Source organism: Zonotrichia leucophrys, unplaced genomic scaffold (genome assembly GCF_028769735.1).
Source record: "Zonotrichia leucophrys gambelii isolate GWCS_2022_RI unplaced genomic scaffold, RI_Zleu_2.0 Scaffold_33_1714398, whole genome shotgun sequence".
Lineage (NCBI taxonomy): Eukaryota > Metazoa > Chordata > Aves > Passeriformes > Passerellidae > Zonotrichia > Zonotrichia leucophrys.
Window position 1 is genome coordinate 1,020,734 of NW_026992238.1, and position 20,467 is coordinate 1,041,200.

At 37.9% G+C, this 20,467-nt stretch overlaps 1 protein-coding gene across 4 annotated transcripts; it reads left to right on the forward strand.

The window, feature by feature from the left end:
• Window positions 1-412: 412 nt before the first annotated feature.
• Window positions 413-17,081, forward strand: LOC135460205 (activated RNA polymerase II transcriptional coactivator p15). Of its 4 annotated transcripts, XM_064736940.1 has the most exons (7): window positions 413-485; window positions 584-1,003; window positions 1,357-1,450; window positions 3,260-3,332; window positions 5,228-5,347; window positions 12,110-12,218; window positions 13,046-17,081. In XM_064736940.1, the coding sequence occupies exons 4-7, from the start codon at window positions 3,261-3,263 to the stop codon at window positions 13,123-13,125; spliced, it is 381 nt and encodes a 126-aa protein (XP_064593010.1). In that variant the 5' UTR covers window positions 413-485; window positions 584-1,003; window positions 1,357-1,450; window position 3,260; the 3' UTR covers window positions 13,126-17,081. The 4 variants fall into 4 exon arrangements, with proteins under 4 accessions (XP_064593010.1, XP_064593009.1, XP_064593011.1 ...); XM_064736939.1 differs by lacking the exon at window positions 1,357-1,450; XM_064736941.1 differs by lacking the exons at window positions 413-485; window positions 584-1,003; window positions 1,357-1,450 and adding an exon at window positions 1,236-1,322.
• The last annotated feature ends 3,386 nt before the right edge of the window (window positions 17,082-20,467 follow it).

The following is a 20,467-nucleotide window of genomic DNA, read 5'->3' on the forward strand; positions in this document are numbered from 1 at the left end:
GGTTTTATTGTTTAATATTGTTCATTTTTTTGTGCTGGTGAATGCTTTGCCTGTTAAATAAACAGCTTTTTCCACTTTTCTCCAAGAAAATCTTTTCCCGAACCAGTTGGGGGAGGGGCCACTTGAATCTGCTTTCTAGAGAAACCCCTTCTGAGGTTTTTTCCCAAATTTGCCCTAAACCAGGACACAGGCCCAGACAGTTTGGCTCCTGAAATAGACAAGGCTCTGCACAAGCCTGAACCTCTGGACTTTGGGGGGAAAAGAGATTCAAGGGGGGGATAGGTAGTAGGTGGTTCAGGAAGGCTGTACCTTTGGAGTACCTCAGCCAATGGGGAAAGGAAGAGGGCAACATGCAGTCGGGAGTTTAGGATAAAAGGGAGGCTTGCACCCTCTAAAACCTTGCGAGAGAGAGCTTCGTTGGTGTGTGCCCCAATAGAGTCTCTCCCTTTACTCTGGCATTTGTGGATTTTCCTGGCAGCAAGATGGTCAGATTATATTTTCAAGGGGTTTTGCTTGGAGGGATTTTAAAAAGTAACTGTTTAGAACAGAAGGTGACATGTATTTCTTAACGTCTTTTCCCCAGCACTTCAGACGTGAACTTGACTCAAGGTGACTGCCAAGCTAGGAGCCATAAGGCTCACCCATTCCTCAAACGAAAAGCCCGTCAGCAAGAAAAAACGCAAGTCACGATGACAGAAAGGGGAACCGGCACTTTTCTCAACAGCGCCTCGACGTGCTGCGGTTTCAGTATGCAAAGTCGACGTAGCTACACCATTTCTGAGCGTTTCCTCTCCTTCCCTCGGGCATGGCTTCAGGCAGGGAGGTTCTAAATGAGATCGAGGAACCGCTGCTGCGTGCAAAATAAAAGAACTAGTTACAGATTTATTTTTAAGGGTTCCTTTTAGATATTAAGGGCCCTCCTCTCGGTCCCCTCTCACAGCCCCCAGGTGGAGTGCAGGCCTTCCCTCTGCGAGTCTGCAGTCCCGATGGGGTCGGGCTCCAGGTAGGGTCCTGCCGTCGGTCCCATAGGGCTCCCTCTATTGGAATGATGCGGCTGACTAGCCCTTTGGAAGCCAGTTGTGGGATTTTTTTGTGGTTTTTTTTTTTTTTTTTTTTTGGGGGGGGGGTTGTCTGGGTGCTTTTTTTTTGTTTGTTTTTGTTTTTTGCGGCTGTCCTAGCTAGGGCGGGGGAGGTAGGAACAAGTTAGAAAGGTACGCGTCCCCTTTAAACACCTCCCTCTACTCCTTCCCACGTGGTGCCGGGCTGGGGTGGGGATTCTGCGATGAATCTTTCTGTCGTGGTGTAGAGGAGTCGTATGGGAAGTGAGTATTTATGTTCTTTTGCGTATTTTGTTAGAGCTGTTGCCGTGTTCTCTTTCCTCCACCCCCAACTGTTGGGCGCTCGGCATCTCCTAGCCTGGTGTGGGAGAAGTACGCTGGGTAATCGTATGGTGAGGCTTTCCCTTTTCCTCGAGTGCCCACTATGCTCTGTGGGAGGAATGCCCTGTTGTGGAGCGGGTTTGGAGCGGGAGTAGTAGCCACTGCCATGTTGGGGGGGGCAAAGAGGATTTGAGTGAGGGAGAAAATGGTGGTGGCGAATCGCCCAGCTCTTCACCTTCACCTCGCACCGGGATCAGGCCCTGCCCGCTGACGACCCCCGACTTTTTTTTTTTTTTTTTTTTTAATGTGTGTGTCGTGTTCTTTCCTTCACCGCCGGTAACCTGCATCCTTCTTGCTGCCACCCTGCCCTGGGAGGACCTGAGTGTTCTTACCCGCGCCCCCCTGCCGGGCCCTCGCTCCTTTCCTTTGGGGGGCAACACAAGCCGTAGAAAAGAGGAAGAGGAGAGGAAAATGGCGGCAGGCAGGCATCGGCTTATCTGGTGTTCCTAGCTCGTACTCGCTTGTCTTTCTCATGTTACTTTCCCTTGTCTTCACTTGTCCCGTCTCATTCCACCCTTCCTCTCCTCGGTGCTTCGGTGTCCTCACGCTCTGCTTGCTAGTTTCTCAAGAGAGGACACCAACCCCACCCTATTTATTTTTCCTTTAGTTTCCGCCTCCATTTTCCTCCATATTGTTACTCTCCCTTCCTGATGCGGACTCTGGAGTTGTCCTCTGCAGGTGTCCTGCCCTTCGCGTATCAGACTTTTCTTGTTCGGCTTCCCTATTTCATGTCACTGCTCAGTTTATTTTTGCATTGCCCCGTTCCAGCTCTCCTCTGCCTGCCTCCGTCCTGTAGTGTGGTGTCTTTCCAAACCAGGACATGTGGTTTATGTGTGCTTCCCATACCCTGTTTTATTTTCAGTTCTACAGCTTCTGTCGTTGTGTTCCAAATTATTCTGACAATTTACTCTAGAACCACATTTGATCCGTTCAGACTGTTTTTTCTTTTGCACATAGTTTATTTTATTGCCAGTTTAAAAACTGCTATTTCTTTTTCTTTCCTGAGGTATGCTTCTTTAAAACTTTATTAGCCTTTCCAAGCTAGTTTATTTTGTGTAGTTTCTCCCTGTGATACTTCTTTTTATTCTGAAGTCACAAACTATCTATTTATTTGTTAGAGTTTTTAGTAGCAGGCAAGATGTTGTTCAACTGCTGTATCTAATCATGTTTGCATACTAGACAGATGTAGAAGTACACCTGGCAGCATGCATTCAAGGAAAGTTGAGTGTCCACTTGTTCAGTAAATGAATATATTCTAGTGACTGATGTTGTAAAGTTGCAATGGAAATATTAATTGCAGTACTGTAGTTCTCTGTAACTGAGATATTTTCAGACTTTTGTATTACTGATGGGAAATTAAGCTCAATCTGTGACAACTATGCAGCTGTTACTCCTGATTTCAACTAGGCAAAATGCTAATGTAAGAATATATGTAGTGTTGGGGGCTTAATTGTTTATATTTATGAATATTATGTTGAGAATTCATCTGGACACCGGTTTTGTATTGCTTTTTTTTCATTATAGTATCTACCATACTTGGGAGAACATGAAACAGGTGAAAAAAATGTCCTTTTGTAAGCAGTTCAGAACTAAAATACTGCATATAAGGCAGTCACAGCAAAAAGGGGAAGAGCTATAAGAGGGAAGGGTGCTTGTGATTACATCTACAATGTGTATTAAAGGTTATATGAAAAGGTAGGAAAGTCTTCAGGAGGGTTTTGAATAAGTTGAGCCTTTACAAACAGGTTTGGAGATGGCTTTCTATCCATAATGGGATGTATTCCTTGTATAGTGTTCTCACGTTATCTTTCTCTTCCTAGAATGCCGAAGTCAAAGGAACTTGTGTCTTCAAGCTCATCTGCCAGTGATTCAGATAGTGAAGTTGACAAAAAGGTGAACATTATATGCAGTTTATAACTACTGTATTAACTGTTATATTTCAGGCAGGGGTTAAGGAATTAGTTGAGTGTTATGTCACAAAATGACATATGATTTATCTGACACTTAAACCCCAGACACCCCCTCCCAACCCCAAACCAAACCCCAAAAAAACCACCCCCCAAGCTTATGGTTTGGGTGGATGCTTTTTGCTTTGCAGTACACTTTATTCTTAAGGTGCATTTTGCTTCATGTTTTTCTGTATGGTATATTTAGCCACAAGCTTCCTGGAGTTCTTTGCTGTTTTGTGGCAAGTGATAGACGGCTTCTGTATAAGCTGCCTCTGGTGGCAAGAATTTGAACTAATTTTGAGGACACCGCCCCACCTTAATTTTGATATCTGGATTACAAGCAAGTCCAAAACCAAAACCTCCACTTGCCTTGTTATCCATGTGCCACTTGCTTATCTCGCTCACATTCTTTTTTATGTTTCAGAGTCTTATGTTTACTGTAAGACTATCTGCTAGTTTCTCACTTAAAAGCAGAGCCAACCAGAATGTTTCTGAGTTGATAATTTTAACATTACCTGTTTTAAATGCATAAATGTAATGTTTTCATTTAGTTTAATAATTATTTACTTTATAAATTTGTATAGATGTGTCAGTCATTGCAAACAAATTGAATACAACAGTCAATTTATCTTTTTAAGAAATGCTAGGTGGTAATGCAGACATTGGGTCTTTTAGTGCGCTTTGCAAAGAGACAATCTGATTTACTGAACTGGTTCAAATATGAAAATGTGACTTGCTTGCACATAGCAAATTAGGTATTTTGTGAAATCTTAATATAAGAGAAAATGACCAGGTGATTTTTTTTTTTTTCTGGAAATGTATTCCTAATAAGACATAGTGTAACAATCAACTTCAGTGGGCAGTAAGGTGGTTGGTTTTGGTTTTGTTTTTTTTCTATGACAACATCCAGTATTTTTTTGAGCTGTCTTTAAAAGAGATTATTTACAATATGATTCTAGCAGGTGAGAATAATTTTTGGTATCTTTGCATTATTCTTCCTTTACAGTGGGCATGATTACTATATCACCATTAGTGGAAATGTAGCATGCTCTAGCATCGGCTAACGAAGTAATCTGATTTGCAGGTGATATTGCCTCAATGTCTTAAAAACATGTTTAATTTATCATGCTATGAACAGAGATTTGACTTCAATTAAAAAAGTTATCTTGGATTTGATTTTTCAAATCCTTTTTTTTATTATCTTATCTATTTTTTTTTTACCAGAGTTGTTAGCTGTTCCTCATTTTTCATTGTACTTTCTGGAAAATGAAACTTCTATCAGACTTAAAAATTTTAATTAAAACTGCCAGTATTACTGCACAAAGAAAGTAGGCTTTTTGAAATGTATTTTCACAGAATCACTCAGTTGGAAGAGACCTTCAAGATTATAGAGTCTAACCCATGCCCTAATGCCTCAACTAAACCATGGCACTGAGTGCCACATTGAGTCTTTTTTTAAACACATCCAGGGATGGTGACTCCACCACCTCCCAGGGCAGACCATTCCAGTACTTATCACCCTTTCCGTAAAAATCTTTCTCCTAATATCCAACCTTTATTTCCCTTGGCACAGCTTAAGACTGAGTTTTGAATTTTGATCTAATTAAATTTCTCTTTAAAGCCAAATTATTATGGTAAGCTTCACTGAGAACAAAAATAGGCTAATTTGAAGATTTTTTTTTTGGCTCCAGTCTAAATGTACAGTATTGTATTCCTGCCCTCACAGTAGGAAGGTGTTAATACCTATGGCATAATAGTTTGTGACCTCTAAAATAATTTTTTTTTATAACTTATAAAATGAGTTGTGATTTATGAGGTTTTTTTTATTCTTGCTCCAAGGCAAAGCGGAAAAAGCAAGTAGCTCCAGAAAAGCCTGTTAAGAAACAAAAGAGTGGTGAAAGTTCAAAAGGTGCAGCTTCTTCTAAGCAAAGCAGTAACAGAGATGAGAATATGTTTCAGGTAAAATTGATGACTCTCTTAGAGCCTGGTTAAGGTAACCATTTACATAATAATCTGTATAAATTTTATGAGGCTATGTGGATATCATGATAGCATTGTGCTTGGTCTCCTGAAATCTTGGCTGAAGGGGATTATGATGCTAGCATGCAAGATGAGATGCTGAGAAAAAGCACTGATCGGTTTCAATAGAGTAAAAGAATCAGAGTTGTGGTAATTGATTCTAACTCTCATGTCTTTGCATGTGGTAATTGTCTGTGTAGTCATTTTGTCTGTAAATATTAGATCAGGACAGTCTTGGAAACCCAAAATATGGACTCTTAATTCTTATTTAGCTAGGTCAAGGGAATTTGGCTACTGTCTTCTAAGACAGTATCTTGGAATAAGTTTTGCTCGTTCTTTTATGATGCAGGTTTTTCTCACTGAAAATCCAAAAAGATTTCAATTTTTGACATTGCCAAAATAGGATGAATGTACATTTTTTCAGTCGCCACAAACATTTGTGAGTTCAGAGTATTGCATGTCCCATGGTTAGCTGAAGAAGCAATGTATCCTGAAAGCTGTGCAAGAATATGCATAGCTCAGAATTCCTTTTTTTAGGGGTGTGGATCAAGACTTATTAAACGCCTGACTAGCTGGTTTGAAAAGGGGAGCACGGGATGAGAAAGGGACTTAAATTCTTAGACTTTGATTCTTAAGTTTGTGAAAAGTTATATGAGAGGTGCCTAATAAGATGGTTCCAACACTGAATAAGGTAAAATAAATGGATTTGGGCTGTACCTGTGCAAAGTAATATGTGGGGGGAAATTAGTGAAGGCCTGTGTCAATTTTCACTTTCCTGTGTATATATAGTTGGAGGGAGAGCTTCAATTTAAGACCCTGGGCATAACTGCTTGGACTTGTACATTGAAGGAAGAATATAATACTTTTAGTTCTGCTGGGGCATGCTTTGATCCATATAGGAAAAATGATAGTATCTTCTGCATCTAATGAGAGGAACTGCATTTAGAACTCAAATATAAAGCCTATATGTTTGGGATTTTTTTTGTAATAGGTTCAGAAATTGCAGCCTTGGGGAAAAGTTAATTTTAATGCCCTCCTTATGAAAAAAAAAAGAGAAAAAAACCAAAAAACAAAGCAACAAAGCAAACCACCATAAGCGAACCAACTAATGCAAAAAAACTTTCAAATAAAAGCAAAACTATTTGTGTGCTCTGATTTCTTTCAACCTTTTTTGACTCAAGGTAATAAGTTACTAAAAACAGACAGTAGAGGACATATATTACTCTAAGAGCAGGATTCTTCCAGTGTTGACTACAATGCAGAAAAAAATTTCACTATCACCCTGACTTAAACCATCAATGTTCCTAAGTTTCTGCCTGCTTCTAGTTTCTCAACAACAAAAGTTTTTTTAGGTTGTTTGTTGTGTTATGTGCGTTTTTTTTTTCATGCAACATCAGCTTATGTGTGTTAACCAAGATGTACCTGTTTCAGTGTAGAAATAGCACTGTAGGTCTGAGAATGCTCCCCTTCTCTCCTTTCTACCCAAGAGAGCATGCTCAACATCTAGTTGCATGTTAATTTTGGAGGTATTATTTTGTTTTTTCTAGGAATATTAACAATACTAGAATCTCTCCTTTCTGCTTCCCCATGGTAATAAAAATGATCTGTGTACAAGTGATTTTGCAGCATAACTTACAAGTGTGTCTTCAGTTGATGGAAATGAGGCTGTAAAGCATTCATATGATAGTCAGAAATTCTGTGACATCCATATTGTGTGTGGGAATGATAGCAACTGACATGAAACTTAGTGGTTTGCTGTTCTACACCTTTGGGCTGTGTTCTTAAAGTATACAACTTCCTTTAATATTGAACTCGTTGTGACTGCTGTATTTAGAAGATTGAGCATTTTCATAAAGATCTACACTTTATTTTTGTTTGAAACTAATGTTGGTATAATGGTATTCTTGAAACTAATTATGAAGAATAAAATAATTGTAAGAAGAAGGGAATTAAGTATAAGAGACCAAGTATGTTTTATTTATTTACATCATGGTCTTTTAAGTTTTATAGGCAGCCTAGTATACTCTGGAATTTATCAAAGGATTTGAGTACAGTTGGGTTGTGGAACTTTACTCCCATTTGTGATGTATTACTAGAGGCCCTAAGGACAAGCATTATTCATGTTGCATTAGATTCCTGTCTGTGGCTTCAAGCCACTGTGAGTTGTTCATCATGTACCTTGGTTAGTTTGACAAATCCTGTCATCTACCTATGCCTGATTTGGATTAGGTTTGTTAATGCTGATGGGTTAAAGTATTAATATTAATTATCCAGAGTGGAACCACATTACATGATTGGGCATTTCACAGGAATTGTTTCCTGAAAAGGAGTTTGCCTGTTGCATATGGGCCTCACTCCCCCCTCCCCCCCTTTATTTAAGTTTGGGTCAAATTTGCTTTTTTCACTCGTGAGAAATAAGTTCTTCAGTTTCCTGGTGTAATGTCTTTACCTATCATAGGCTCCTGAAAGTAGATAAGTAAGTAGGTAATATATGCTTGTGATGTTCTTGAATGTGATTGGTTGTGTGTCATTATTTAGCAATAGTATTCTCCAATTTAGTCCTTGCACTAAAAAAAACCCCACCCATGTGACACTCCTTCTTCCCTCCCTGTCCAATTGGAGGCACAAAAGGCAAAGATCATGGGTTGACATAAGAACAATTTACTGGAAACAGCAATGAGATAAGAAAATGAACAGTAACAACAATTATGTTAATAACAAAAGTGTACAAAAGAAATTATTTACATGGAAAGCCCCCAGCAAGAAACAATACCAGACAGTTCTCCTGCCATGTTTTCTTGACCGGAAGAAACCCCCTTTCCTGGGAAGCGACAGTCCCTTTCCCCTGCTTCTAGCAATGATGAGAAGTGATATGGAATAACCTCCCTGTCTTGGCCATGCCACCTCATGGCTACTTCAAAAATTAACTCTATCCTGACTGGAACCAGGACATTGTGAAATGCATCAGTGATCACATAAGTTTCAGAATTAATTTGTTAAACCAATTTGCTGTATTACAGATCTCTCCTGTTTGCAGGACTCTCTATTCTAGAAGTTTATATTAGCTTATTGAGGTTCTTCTAATGCTATACATATGGTAAGGGAAAACAAATTTTTTTTTTGCTGTTTTTTCTCCAACAATATATATACAGTTTAATCAAGGGAAAGAGGAAGAAAAATGGTGAAGAAGATGGTTGCTGAAACTCATACAGGAAGTCAATTGCATAGCTGTGAAACGAACCTAGACACAGTTCAGTGCATTTTACTGTCAACAATGGAAACCTGGAAATAATGCTTTTAATATTTTGTGTTTAATTTAATAGAATAATATGTCAAATGAGCTGTAATATTTAATAGAAAGCTAACATGTTTTAACCCCAGCCAGCAACCAAGCACCGCACATCCAAACAAGGAGTTAATTCACTGTTTCCCATGGGCAGGCAGGTGTTCAGCCATCTCCAGGGGAGCAAGGCCCCCATCATGTGCAACAGTGACTTGGGAAGTCAAACTACATCACTCCAAACATCCCCCTGTTCCTCCTCCTTCCCCCTATTTTATATATTGAGCATGATGTCACATGGTCTGGAATATCCCTTTGGTCAGTTGGGGTAACCTGTCCTGGCTGTGTCATCTCCCAACCTCCCATGCACCCCCAGCCTCCTTGCCATTGTGGCTGTATGAGTACCAGAAAAGGCCTTGGCTCTGTGCAAGCCAAACTTTCTGGGAAGAAAATAAATAAGCCAGCCAAAACCAGCAGAAAAGCATATGATTTTGTTTATGAAGGTTGAACTGCAGCAGCTACCCTGCTAATAATTAATGCAGCCCTTGGAATATTAATGTGTTGTTACAGAGATACAAAGGTGTCTTAGAGGAGTGAAATTATTTTAGGTCTATCAACTGCTGCATGGAAAAAGAATTTATCAGAAATGGCTCAATGCCAGAATTGCAGGTAACTGAATGTCAGGAAACATTACTTTGCTTAGGGAAAATCTAGGTTTGAAATTTTTTAAACAGTACTTTGAAAGCCTATATAAAGCTTTTCAGCAGTGGCAACAATTTTGTATTGAGTTTACCTAAACATTTGAAATTTCATGTGAGTATTCAGCTGAAATCTAGACAGTGGTGTAAAATCTAACAATTTTAACATTTTCATAATGAACTGTTTACATTTAAGGTAGACTTACTGACTGAATAAATGTTGTGTACTTTGTATTATTGCCCCTCACCTTACTGTAGTTGAATTAAGACATGTAGCCTTATCTTTAATAGTCAAATTCTGCATCATTTTGCTGTATTTGCAGCTCTAATCTGCTATTTTGTATCAGATTTTTTCTTTAAATCTGGAGTTACTTGGCAGTAGACTAATAGTCTTTGATAGATCTGGGGGGGAAAAAAGGTGTTCAGGAGTACTACTGCTTGAAGCTGATTTATAGGTGACCTTAAAAGTCACTGAAACATTAGAAGGAAAACCAATAAATGTTGTTCATGTAGACTATTTAGGATATCCTTTTCCAGCAGTACTGATGGACTTGGACATGCTACTAAGTTTGGTCTAAAAGAACTCGGCTACTGTGACATAATACCTTATTTTTGAATGTTAAATTTGTAGTGCTGTGAAAGTATTTAATAAATGAATCGCAAAATGCTATCTTATAAACTTTTTTATTTTAAAGGATGCTTTGAAGTAGGAAAACAACTGCTTCAGGCTTATGGTAATTAAAGAGGTCCTAATTATTTAAAAATAAATTTTAGAGTTAAAATAGCATGATCTGCATAAGAAGAAAAATTAGTTTAAGCAAGCACAAAGCCTATTTATGTATATTTTGTGAAATAACAACTTTTATGACTTTGTTTTGCTGGTAGGTAGGGTCAGCACCAGACACCGACGCCAACTTAAGGAGTAGTGTAATTTACTGTAATGCAGTACTGCAAAGAATTACAAAAGAATAAGCTAAGCAATGCACCTAATCATTACTACAGAAGATTGCCTATAGTGATTAAGAAAGATACATCACCAGTTGCCCTAATACTTTACCCCTGCATCCAGATAACCTTTAATCATCAGCTGAGTGAAGCTGTCACAGCGAAGGACTGGAGAACCACTCCCAGTAACTGGGGAATTCTGTGGTACATCCACCTTGCGGGCAAAGAGGCTTCTGATTTTGCTGTTAGAGGAGCCCAGCTTTTATAATATACAAGCTACTATTACTTCTAATGTGGGAACATCTGTTTTTATTCTCCTGTTGGGTTTCTCCCTAAGCCTGGCTAGGGCTCAAGGAGGAACCAAGGGAGTTGTCTTTGATCCTACACCCCAGACAAGGCCAGATGTGGCATTGACCAGTTTCTAAATACAGAAAGATAAATACATGTTTTGCCAAAGAGTGGATACATATATCATATTGCTAATAATACTTCATTTATACATGGATACATATACATTTGGTTGGACGGTTCATCTAGAGGTCAAATTTAGTTCAGGGCCTGTTGTTTGGGCCTTAGTACTTCAGATTTAAACATCTGTGAATGATTTTAGTTGACTGGAGAGTTGCTCATGCTTTCTGGTTAGACTTTATGCTAGTAAGATATGTTTTGTCTCCTGTTTAACTATGTCAAAGTGCAAGATGTGTAAATTAAATAAGGTGAAAACTAAAACTAATGTTTTATCAGGAAGGAATATTCCTTTGTAAAAATTGTTTATGTGTGTTTTCTTCACAAGGTGGGTCCAGGAGGTGCATACAAAATACTAAGAATTTTTTACATTACTTGTTTGACTGTGCTTTTATTATTATCAAATTTCTCATTCTCAAATTCACATTATATTTTGAATTTATGTGAACAAATAGTTTTTTTGAAATCAGTCTTTTTCAAATTTGATAAAGCCTAAATAATGTAACATATAGTATACCTGTTGTCTCTTTTCCCTTTGCCCTTTCTTTGGAAAATTAAAAAAAAGCTCTCATAATTCAGTTAAACCACTGCATGAAAATCTGATATTTCAAAGTCATTTCATACCATTGCTGTGTTGGTAAGCTAAAGTATTTGAATAGGGGTCTTTTTGAGAACATTTGGTACAGTCTTTTAACCACAGTTCCAAGAAAGTGTCCCAATGAACCAGCAGAAGCAGGCATGGGGCAGTTGGTGGCTTACTTCTGTTTCCATCTGTATTTACTATGTTTTAAAAAAGAAAAAAAGGAAAAAAAAAGAGAGGGGGGGAAACTAGTTAAATATTGGGCCCATCTCATGTGAATATCTAATTTGATTTCTGTACCTATGGAATGGACTAAAACTTAGATTTGGCGGTAGAGCGTAGAGTGCCTTCTTCCCCATTTGTTTACAACAGCTACTAAAAAAGATGGTTATAACAGACCCAAAAATTTATTTCAGAAAACAGTAAATTAGTGGGTTTTATAAGATGTAAGCTTGTTAAGAAGACAGGTATTTTCTTGTTCTAGGAGAGAGCCACTTACTTTGAGGATTGAATGCTGAATACTCAACAGGTTTTAAGTCATTAATGTATTTATATTGACATTACTTATTTCCCTACTGATTGCTCTGGATTAAGCTCTTGATCTAGTTGTTTTACTGGTGTCTAAAATAAGCTGAAGTGTGCAATGTCGCATGTACATGTCTGATACTGCTGGGAAAAGTGAATGCTGTAATACATAAAATACCTAAAAAATATCCTTATGTGTGTTTTGACAGATTGGCAAAATGAGGTACGTCAGTGTTCGTGACTTTAAAGGAAAAGTCTTAATTGATATTAGGGAATATTGGATGGATCAAGAAGGTGAAATGAAGCCTGGCAGAAAAGGTATTGTTTTGCTTCATGTTATTTTGTACTAAAACATTGTCTGCAGTTTGCTGGAGATCTTTGTGTATCAGATTTCTATACTTTGTTACTACATGGTATTTTTAGAGTAATATTTTTACTTATTAATGATTCACATTTTAACATATAATTAGTTTTATCAGTTGACTGTAAACAAAAGCAAAGTGGTTTCATTGGCCTGAGTCTGTTTTCCTAAATAATTCCCCCATAATTTATGGAAAACAAGGCATCAAATACAAACAGATTTGTTATGGGAGTTACATACATAGCCATACATTTTCCCTTTAATTAACTTCACTTCTTCCTTTTATTACAATTAGATTTCCATATTGGTTTTTGAGTGCTAGGGAGTGGTAATAGTCTCTCCAAAATATTACTTATAGTTTGTTATTCACAATGCTTTAAGAAACATGAGGGGAAAAAAACCCCAGAATTATGGTTCTTTAAAAGTGTGTAGAAGTTTAGTCCACAGAGGTATGGCTTTTAGAAGTCAATGGGAATACAGTTGATTTCCTTGTTTCTTTTGTACTGCCTTCTGTCAAGACCAGCACCTAATTTCTGTGTTTAGCCTAACACTTGTAAATGCATTTGTTATACTGCACTAATTTTCTTTGTAAGGAGATAAGCTAAGGTCTGAAGTGTTCCAAGTGAGTAATTTCTTTGTAACCGAGGTGGTTGTTACACTTGAGGTATGTTAAGCATTATTAATCGTGACATACACTGTATATGAAACCAGCCTTGACAGTAACTATGCAAGATTCTGCACTACAATTTTTTTTTCCCTAAGTATTTCTTTTAATGCATTTCAGGTATTTCTTTAAATCCAGAACAGTGGAACCAGCTGAAGGAACAGATTTCTGATATTGATGATGCAGTGAAAAAACTGTAAATACAGAGCTATACAGAAACCTTTTATTATTTCAGTTGCTTTAAGTGGTCTTTTTACATTGGCATTTGTTTTCTAAAATATTGTTTTCCAAGCTATTGTATATTTATTTGGATTACTGAATGATTTGTAAAATGAATACTTTATGTGCATTAAAATTGTATTCTGAATGAGGCTATTTGTGTATACATTACTAAAAGGAAATGTGTTGCTTTCACCTCATAGTATAAAATAAAAAAATCAAATAATATGTAAAGCATAGATGTTTATGGCCTTTTGATTCAAGATGATGGTAAAGTTGCCTAATAGCTTTAATTATGGCTTTAGTTTAATTGACCATTAATGTGATATTTTTTCCTGAGATTTCCTTAAGTGTCTCCATTTTAATGTTTTTTTCTTTTACTTCATACTCTTTGGTATTGCCCTGGCAGCTTTTAGCTTTAAGACTTCATACAAACAGTGAATACCTGGTAAAACTCATTTTTGTAGATAATTTTAAATACTGTATTTGCTAATTTACTGTATTTATTCAAATGTAAACAGTCCTGAGTATATAGACTATTTTGCATTACTTGCATGAAGTGTTATGCTAAACAATAACATTTGAAAACAAGCCACACACTATTTATTCCCATTTTTCTATAGCTTGATTGACTTAGAAAATACAGTTAGCTTTTGTTCTTAGACCCTAGATTTTGAATGTGATCGTGACAGGACCTTTCATCCCCTGACACAGCAAAAGGCTTCTCTACTTTCCCCATGGCTAAGCTAGGCCAGAATGGTTTGTCTTGTGATGAATTATCTCAGCAGAAAACACCCTTAGTCAGCAATAAACATCCTTCCTTGAATGGTGGGAAAGGATAAGCCGCAAATAAGTGACTGACAGACAAGCACTGTTTACAACTATACAAGACCACTATGATTATCAGGAAATCAGAAATCTCTTACACATTTTCTGAGTGTGTAGAGAATTCTCGATGTGGAGATGTTCACATTGAGATACTTCCCTGGGACTGAGAGTAATTAGGAGATTCTTTGCACACCACCATGATATGTTGGTAAGTGACATTGGCTCCTAATCAATTCTCCTAATCTCTTCTACTATTTCTTCACTAGCTGTAACATAGATTCCTTTATTTTTCTGCACTATATTTTATCTACTAGTAGTTCTTTTTGTGTTATCCTGTGTAGTAAGTAGTCTGTTTAAAGTCTTATGTCTGTTTTCCTTGGCCTGTTCAATAAACAATTCATGTTGTAATAGGCCTGATTGGTCATTATTAAGAATTTGCGAGCAACAGTGGGTTTTGGGATGCTGGCCGTCTCAATAAAGCTGCTGTCTACTGCCAGAAACCTGGAAAGGCACTTGTCTAACCTTTCCTCTCTCATTCATAACAGTGATGCATAAACTTTTACAGTAATGGACCTATACCTTAGATAGTATTTAAAAGCTGTAAATGACAGTATTGTATAAACAATGGTGTTTAAACTAGGCTATAACACAGATTAAACAATCAAAGGGAGTTAAGATTGCTTTAGCCAAGACAGCTGGCTATCATGTTTCTGCCCTACCCACACTGCCTGCCCAAACCATTTAACTTGGCTTGCCTTGTGTGGCTTACATGCGCACAACTGTTTTATATTTTGTACAGAAAGTACTTGGTGCTTACAATGGAACACTGGTACACAGTGGATCATTACTGTAGTGAACTTGGCTTGTCTACCAGTGTACTATTCTGGTAAGAGAGTCTTCTGCCCACTGGAAGTTCTATTAGACTAGATGCTGCTCCAGATGAAGGGCTTCTTGGTAGGTGTCACAAACTATGAAATGAAGAAGGAAGACTATGATGTTCGAGTAGAACTTGGAGTGATAAGGGGCATTCCAGTGCAGAAGTTAAAGGTGACAGATCAAAGTTAGCTGACAATAATACCTACAGTGAAGAAATGTGTTAGCAGAATTGGATAAGAGTTTTTCTGACTTAATTCAGTTAATCAAAGGAAGAAGATCATAGAATCATACAATAGTTTAGGTCAGAAGGTGCCTTTAAAGGTCATCTAGTCCAGCCCCCCTGCAATGGGCAGAGACATCTTCAACTAGATCTTCACAATCCAATCTGACCTTGAATGTTTCCAGGGATGGGGCGTTTACCACCTTTCTGGGCAAAACTATTCTAGTGTCTTGCCACTCTAATTGTAAGAAAATTCTTCCTTATAGCTAGTCAGAATCTCCCCTCTTTTAAAACCATTGCCCCATATCCTATCACAACAGGCCCTACTAAAAATCTATCCCCATCTTTCTAATAGTCTCCCTTTAAGTACTGAAAAGCTGCAATAAGGTCTCCCTGAAGTCTTCTCTTCCCCAGGCTGAACAGCCCCAACTCTCTCAGCTTTTCCTCATAAGAGAAGTATTCCATCCCTATGATCATCTTTGTAGCTCTCCTTTAGGCCTGTGTGTTTGGATTTGAAACAGCTTAATGAAAATTGACATTTCAGGACTATGTAGTAAATATAACAATTTCTTGGCTCAGCTGTAATTTTCCAATTTGATGTTAAATTTATTGTATTTTTTCAAGTGTGTGCATAATCAGGATTTACTACTAGTTTATTTTTTGAATATTTTAATATAATTGTTTATATTGCAAACATACATGGAAGTCGTATTCTCCTAAGTGTCATACACAGACTCTTCCTGTACTGCAGGGTTTATAATTCAATACAAATGGATACGGAAAGATGAGGAAATATGACTAAATCAAATATATATAATTTAATAATATATAATTTAATTTTAACTGTTATGTCAGATGCTTCCACCCACTTTTTAACTTACCCATTGTTGACATATTTAAAATAAAGTTAAGCTATGTTTTAGTATGGCTCAGTAAATTGGAGTTTTAAAAACTGCTCAAGGGTGAATAAAAGCATGAAGAGATGTTTTGTGGTAGCAGCTGTATTTTTGGGGCACAGCATTCTTTTGGAGTGACTCTTATTGGCATGTCAGGGTATTTGGATGAAATAGAAAAAGTATGAAATATCTGCTAAAATTTTCAGATGAGTATATAAAAGAAATTGCTTCAGATCACTATCAACAGATTCTAGGTGTAGTTTTTATTTGTGGTATGTATGTATGATTTTTATTTTCCTTTAAGTCTGAAATTTTGCAACCAGATTTAACCCATTTTTACTTCAAAAGTTTCATATGGCCACTCTAAACTGCATGATTATCATAATAGAGAGAACATTGTCCTCAACTACTGTGGTAGTAGGTCATTGGGTGACAGTTGTGTACAATAAAATTGTGTTCAAGAATGTGGAGAATTAAATAAATTAATTTTGGGGGAGTAAGTGGAAAAGTTTTCATAATAGTGATTAGTTGTTTTGTAGAAACTGATGGTAGAGATGTTCAAAGAAATTAGTATTTGTTAATCAAAATGTCTTAAGTTGCAAATACAAGATGTGGCTGGGAATGTGTATTCTATTGCCATCTGTTAGAACCAGGTGGGGGCAGTTTTCTTTATCTCTTCCACAACCAATCCTCCTTCTGGGGAGATATTTTCTGTTAATAGGCCATTGAGTATCACTGCATGACTGATAAAATGCTATCATCCCATTGGGAGATGCTCCACCCAGGGGGAGAAGCTAAGCATTCCTGCCTGGATATAATCTGAGATTTAAAGCACCACAGTCAGCCTTTTCCCACTGGATTCCCAGAGGAAGACCAAGCCCATTTACACTATCACTGGACCTTCAGAGGAAAACTACATCCTTTCTACAAGATCAGTGTTTCAACAGAACTACATCTATCACTCCAGGAGGACTGCAGCTACCATTTAATTGGACTGCTACCAACACCCTGACCAACAGGGTGTCAGGTCGTATTCTGACCCTGTCAGTGTTGTTTTGTATTACTTCATTTTTATTTTTATTTTTTCCCTAATAAAAACCTGTTATTCCAACTCCCATATCTTTGTCTGAGAGCCTTTTAATGTCAAAATTATAATAATTTGGAGGGAAGGGGTTTACATTTTCCATTTCAAGAGAAGCTCCTGCTTTCCTTAGCAGACACCTGTCTTTTCAAGCCAAGACACGAGAACTATTAGTTCCTCTTATAACACTCTTGCTTAATTTGTGATTATAATTGAGAAAACTTGTCACAATTTGATTTTTCTTAGCTTGTATGCTTAAAAAGTTTACCATCTGACAGTTATATTTCTACCTCCAATAATAATAAAATATCATTTTACCTGAGCCAGTCTTAATGTCTGCATGATTGTCACTGGAAATATGCACCCTCCAACTGTAATTTTATTAATGTTCAAATAAAAAAATCATTAAATGGCATCTGTGCAATAGCAATTAGAACACTTGGAAATAAAAAGACTTTTGTTCACATAGTGTTATTTTTAACAAAAATTTAGCTGCACTACAACTTTTTTTTTAATAGCTGTTTTCACAACAATTTGTTTCTTGCAACTGTTGTAGTTTAGAAATTTGAAAACTTAATCATCTAATACTTGGTCCATGTTTGTGGGTGGGTGGTTGCTTTTGTTAGCCGAGTTTTTCATTATGATAGAACAAATGTCTTGTGAAGATAGAAGCAGTAGATATAAACACACTTTGAACACCAAACAGTAGGAAAGCACCTGATAAAGTGCTATTGTGAAGAAAATGGCTGGTTAGCTTTTGAGTAGTGTTTCTTTTTGGTCTGACAATAAATGCAACCATAGATTAGATAGATAAAATGGGTGAGAAGCTGTTTTCTATCATTGGTCATAGATTAATGTGGGCTTCTTGAGGAAGGATATTTGGTTTTCACATGCTTGCTATGACTGATCTGTAGGGAGGGGGATTAACTGTAACCTTGAATTAAACAGACTTCTTCAAGAAATTGTGATTAGTTAAGCAATTTAGAGTCACAGAATCAGAAATTAGCTTGACTCAAAGGGAAGACATACAGTTAGGGGTTGATAGAGAGTCGTCATATCCTAGCTATTTCCTATTTATCCCCATTCACGTATTGGTAGGATTCATCTTTGACTAGCTCTGGTGGCTACGTATGGAAGAGCAATCTAAAAGGCAATGTTTTTCATGTTGTGAATCAAGGTTATTCTCCCCTGCTCTCAACTTCACAGTGTTATGCAAAAATGTGAAGACTGGTGAAGAACTGAAATAAATGTTTCTTGGCTCAGTGGTGATTTATCAGGGAAGATTAAATTGTTTTGTCTTGTGAGCAAAGGGACATTAGTCATGGAGATAACTTAAAGGCTGAGGACTTGCTGACAGCTGTTCCCTTGGTATGGTGTTTCATTGAACAAAAATGTTATAATTTTTGTAAAGTCTATTTAATTTGGTTTTCAATGTACTTCTTGCTTTCATAGAATCTATATGCTCATCATTGATGGGATGGTGAATTAAAAATGCGGGTGTTAGAATGGTAGCTGCTGCTGCCTAATTCTTGTTCCCAACAAACCTCTCCTGTCAAAAAGCAAGTTGAGTTAACATTCAGGCAACACAGTCAAACCTCCACTCAACACTTACTGCAACTGGCTCAGCGATAGAGGCAAGAAAGGCTCTTTTGCAAGGTTTTATTCCAGCAGAGTAACACAGTAGCTGAAGGGAAACCCGTCTAGAAAGAGGAGGAACCATGTGGAGCAGGCAGCTTAAGAAGGGGAAGGAGTACGGGGCGGAGCTAAGGGCTGGGCAGAGGGGACTGGCCTCCAGGGGAAGACAGGTGGCCACCAGGGATGCCAAGCCAGTCAGGGGACAGGGGAAGGAGAAACCAGAGGAAGTTGTGACACAAAAGTCCATGGGGGAGTCTGTTTTTCCCCCTGGGAGGGCTAACTCTATGGTAAGTAGTTACTGATGTTTCCAGGCCTGGGAACTTGGGGATTGACCAAGGGGGGAGAGTTCATGGGATACTACAACTCCTCTTTTTTTTCTTACTAAGAAGACCTCCCCAATAGACTTCTGCATATGCTTAACTAGACAGGGAAACATGACTAAGATGATAAAAACAATTATTACAATAAAAAAAATTCCTTTGACAAAAGATGCAACTCATCCTGTCAAACCCCACTGTCCAGAGTTCATTGATCCAACCTGGGTATTTTTTCACCTTTAAGTCCTTTATTTGCTCCCTCAGCTTGTGGATGCTTGTATGGATGAATTCTGAGTGTGAGGAGATGTTGAGGCAGCACATCCCTTCAAAGTCTTGGCAGCCATGCCCATGGGCAAGCAGTAGGAAGTCTATGGCAGCTCTGTTTTGCAACGTTGCATGTCTGGTAGCCTCAGTGTCACTAAGCAGGTCACTGAGTGCAGTGGAGGTAGTGTTTGCCTGCTTACTAAGCCAACACTCCAGGTGAGAAATTTCACTGAGAACCTTAGCTGTGGCCACCCAAGGTAAGAAAAGTGAGACCGCGACTCTCTTTGCTTTGTTCCAGTTATAAACTTGGCTATCACAGTTTTCATCAAATTCAGAATAGGATCTCTTTTGGCGTGCCAATTTGTTGCAGACATCTTTTTATGAAAATCCTTTTCTTAGGATTTTTCTTCCTGAGAAGCTGAGAGGCTCCAGGAACAAAATGTAAACAATGGTTATCTGCTGCTGTGGAATGCAACAGGTGCATCTGTGATTGGCCCATCTTGGATGTTTATAATTAATGGCCAATCCCAGCCCAGTTAGCTTGGACTCTCTGTCCGAGACAAAAACCTTTATTATTCATTCCTTTCTATTCTTAGGTTAGCTAGCCTTCTGAGAGGAAACTTTTCCTTCTATTCTTTCTAGTGTAGTTTTAATGTAATATATATATATAATAAAATAATAAATCAAGCCTTCTGAACATGGAGTCAACATTCTCGTCTCTTCCCTCACCTGAAAACCCCTATAAACACCGTCACACCAATTTGCTTTTTTGTTTCCAATTATGTAATAATGTAATGTTTGGAATGAGAGTAGAAAGCCTGCCAAGGCTACAGGAACCCCCTTGACGACGTGAAGGGATCCCAGCCCACACTCACTCACCACAGATAAAAAACATTCCCTGAGGCAGCACTTTGGGGAGGAGTGAGGACACAGAGAGTATGTGACTGCTGTAATTACACCAATTTAGGTTATTATAGGCTTTGTTAATTGCTGATATGTCTTTTCTGTATGTGTTTTTTGCTGGGTCAATTTTGGGCCAATGTTGACTCGGCTGTCTGAAGTAAAATTTGACACAATATGTTGCTTTGGAGGACCCCAGCAAGTCCAATTCTTGGGGTTCCTCTATACCATCTGACAGAATCTTTGTCCACTCATCCCAAGTGTCTACTGGATTGGGCCTCTTGCCTGTGGTGCAGAGGAGATCTG

What these genes read in the sequence shown, in the direction of transcription:
- LOC135460205 (XM_064736939.1), top strand. An exon ending in GAGATGAGAATATGTTTCAG is followed by an intron (nt 5,348 to 12,109) that starts GTAAAATTGATG and finishes GTGTTTTGACAG; the next exon opens with ATTGGCAAAATGAGGTACGT. An exon ending in AATGAAGCCTGGCAGAAAAG is followed by an intron (nt 12,219 to 13,045) that starts GTATTGTTTTGC and finishes AATGCATTTCAG; the next exon opens with GTATTTCTTTAAATCCAGAA.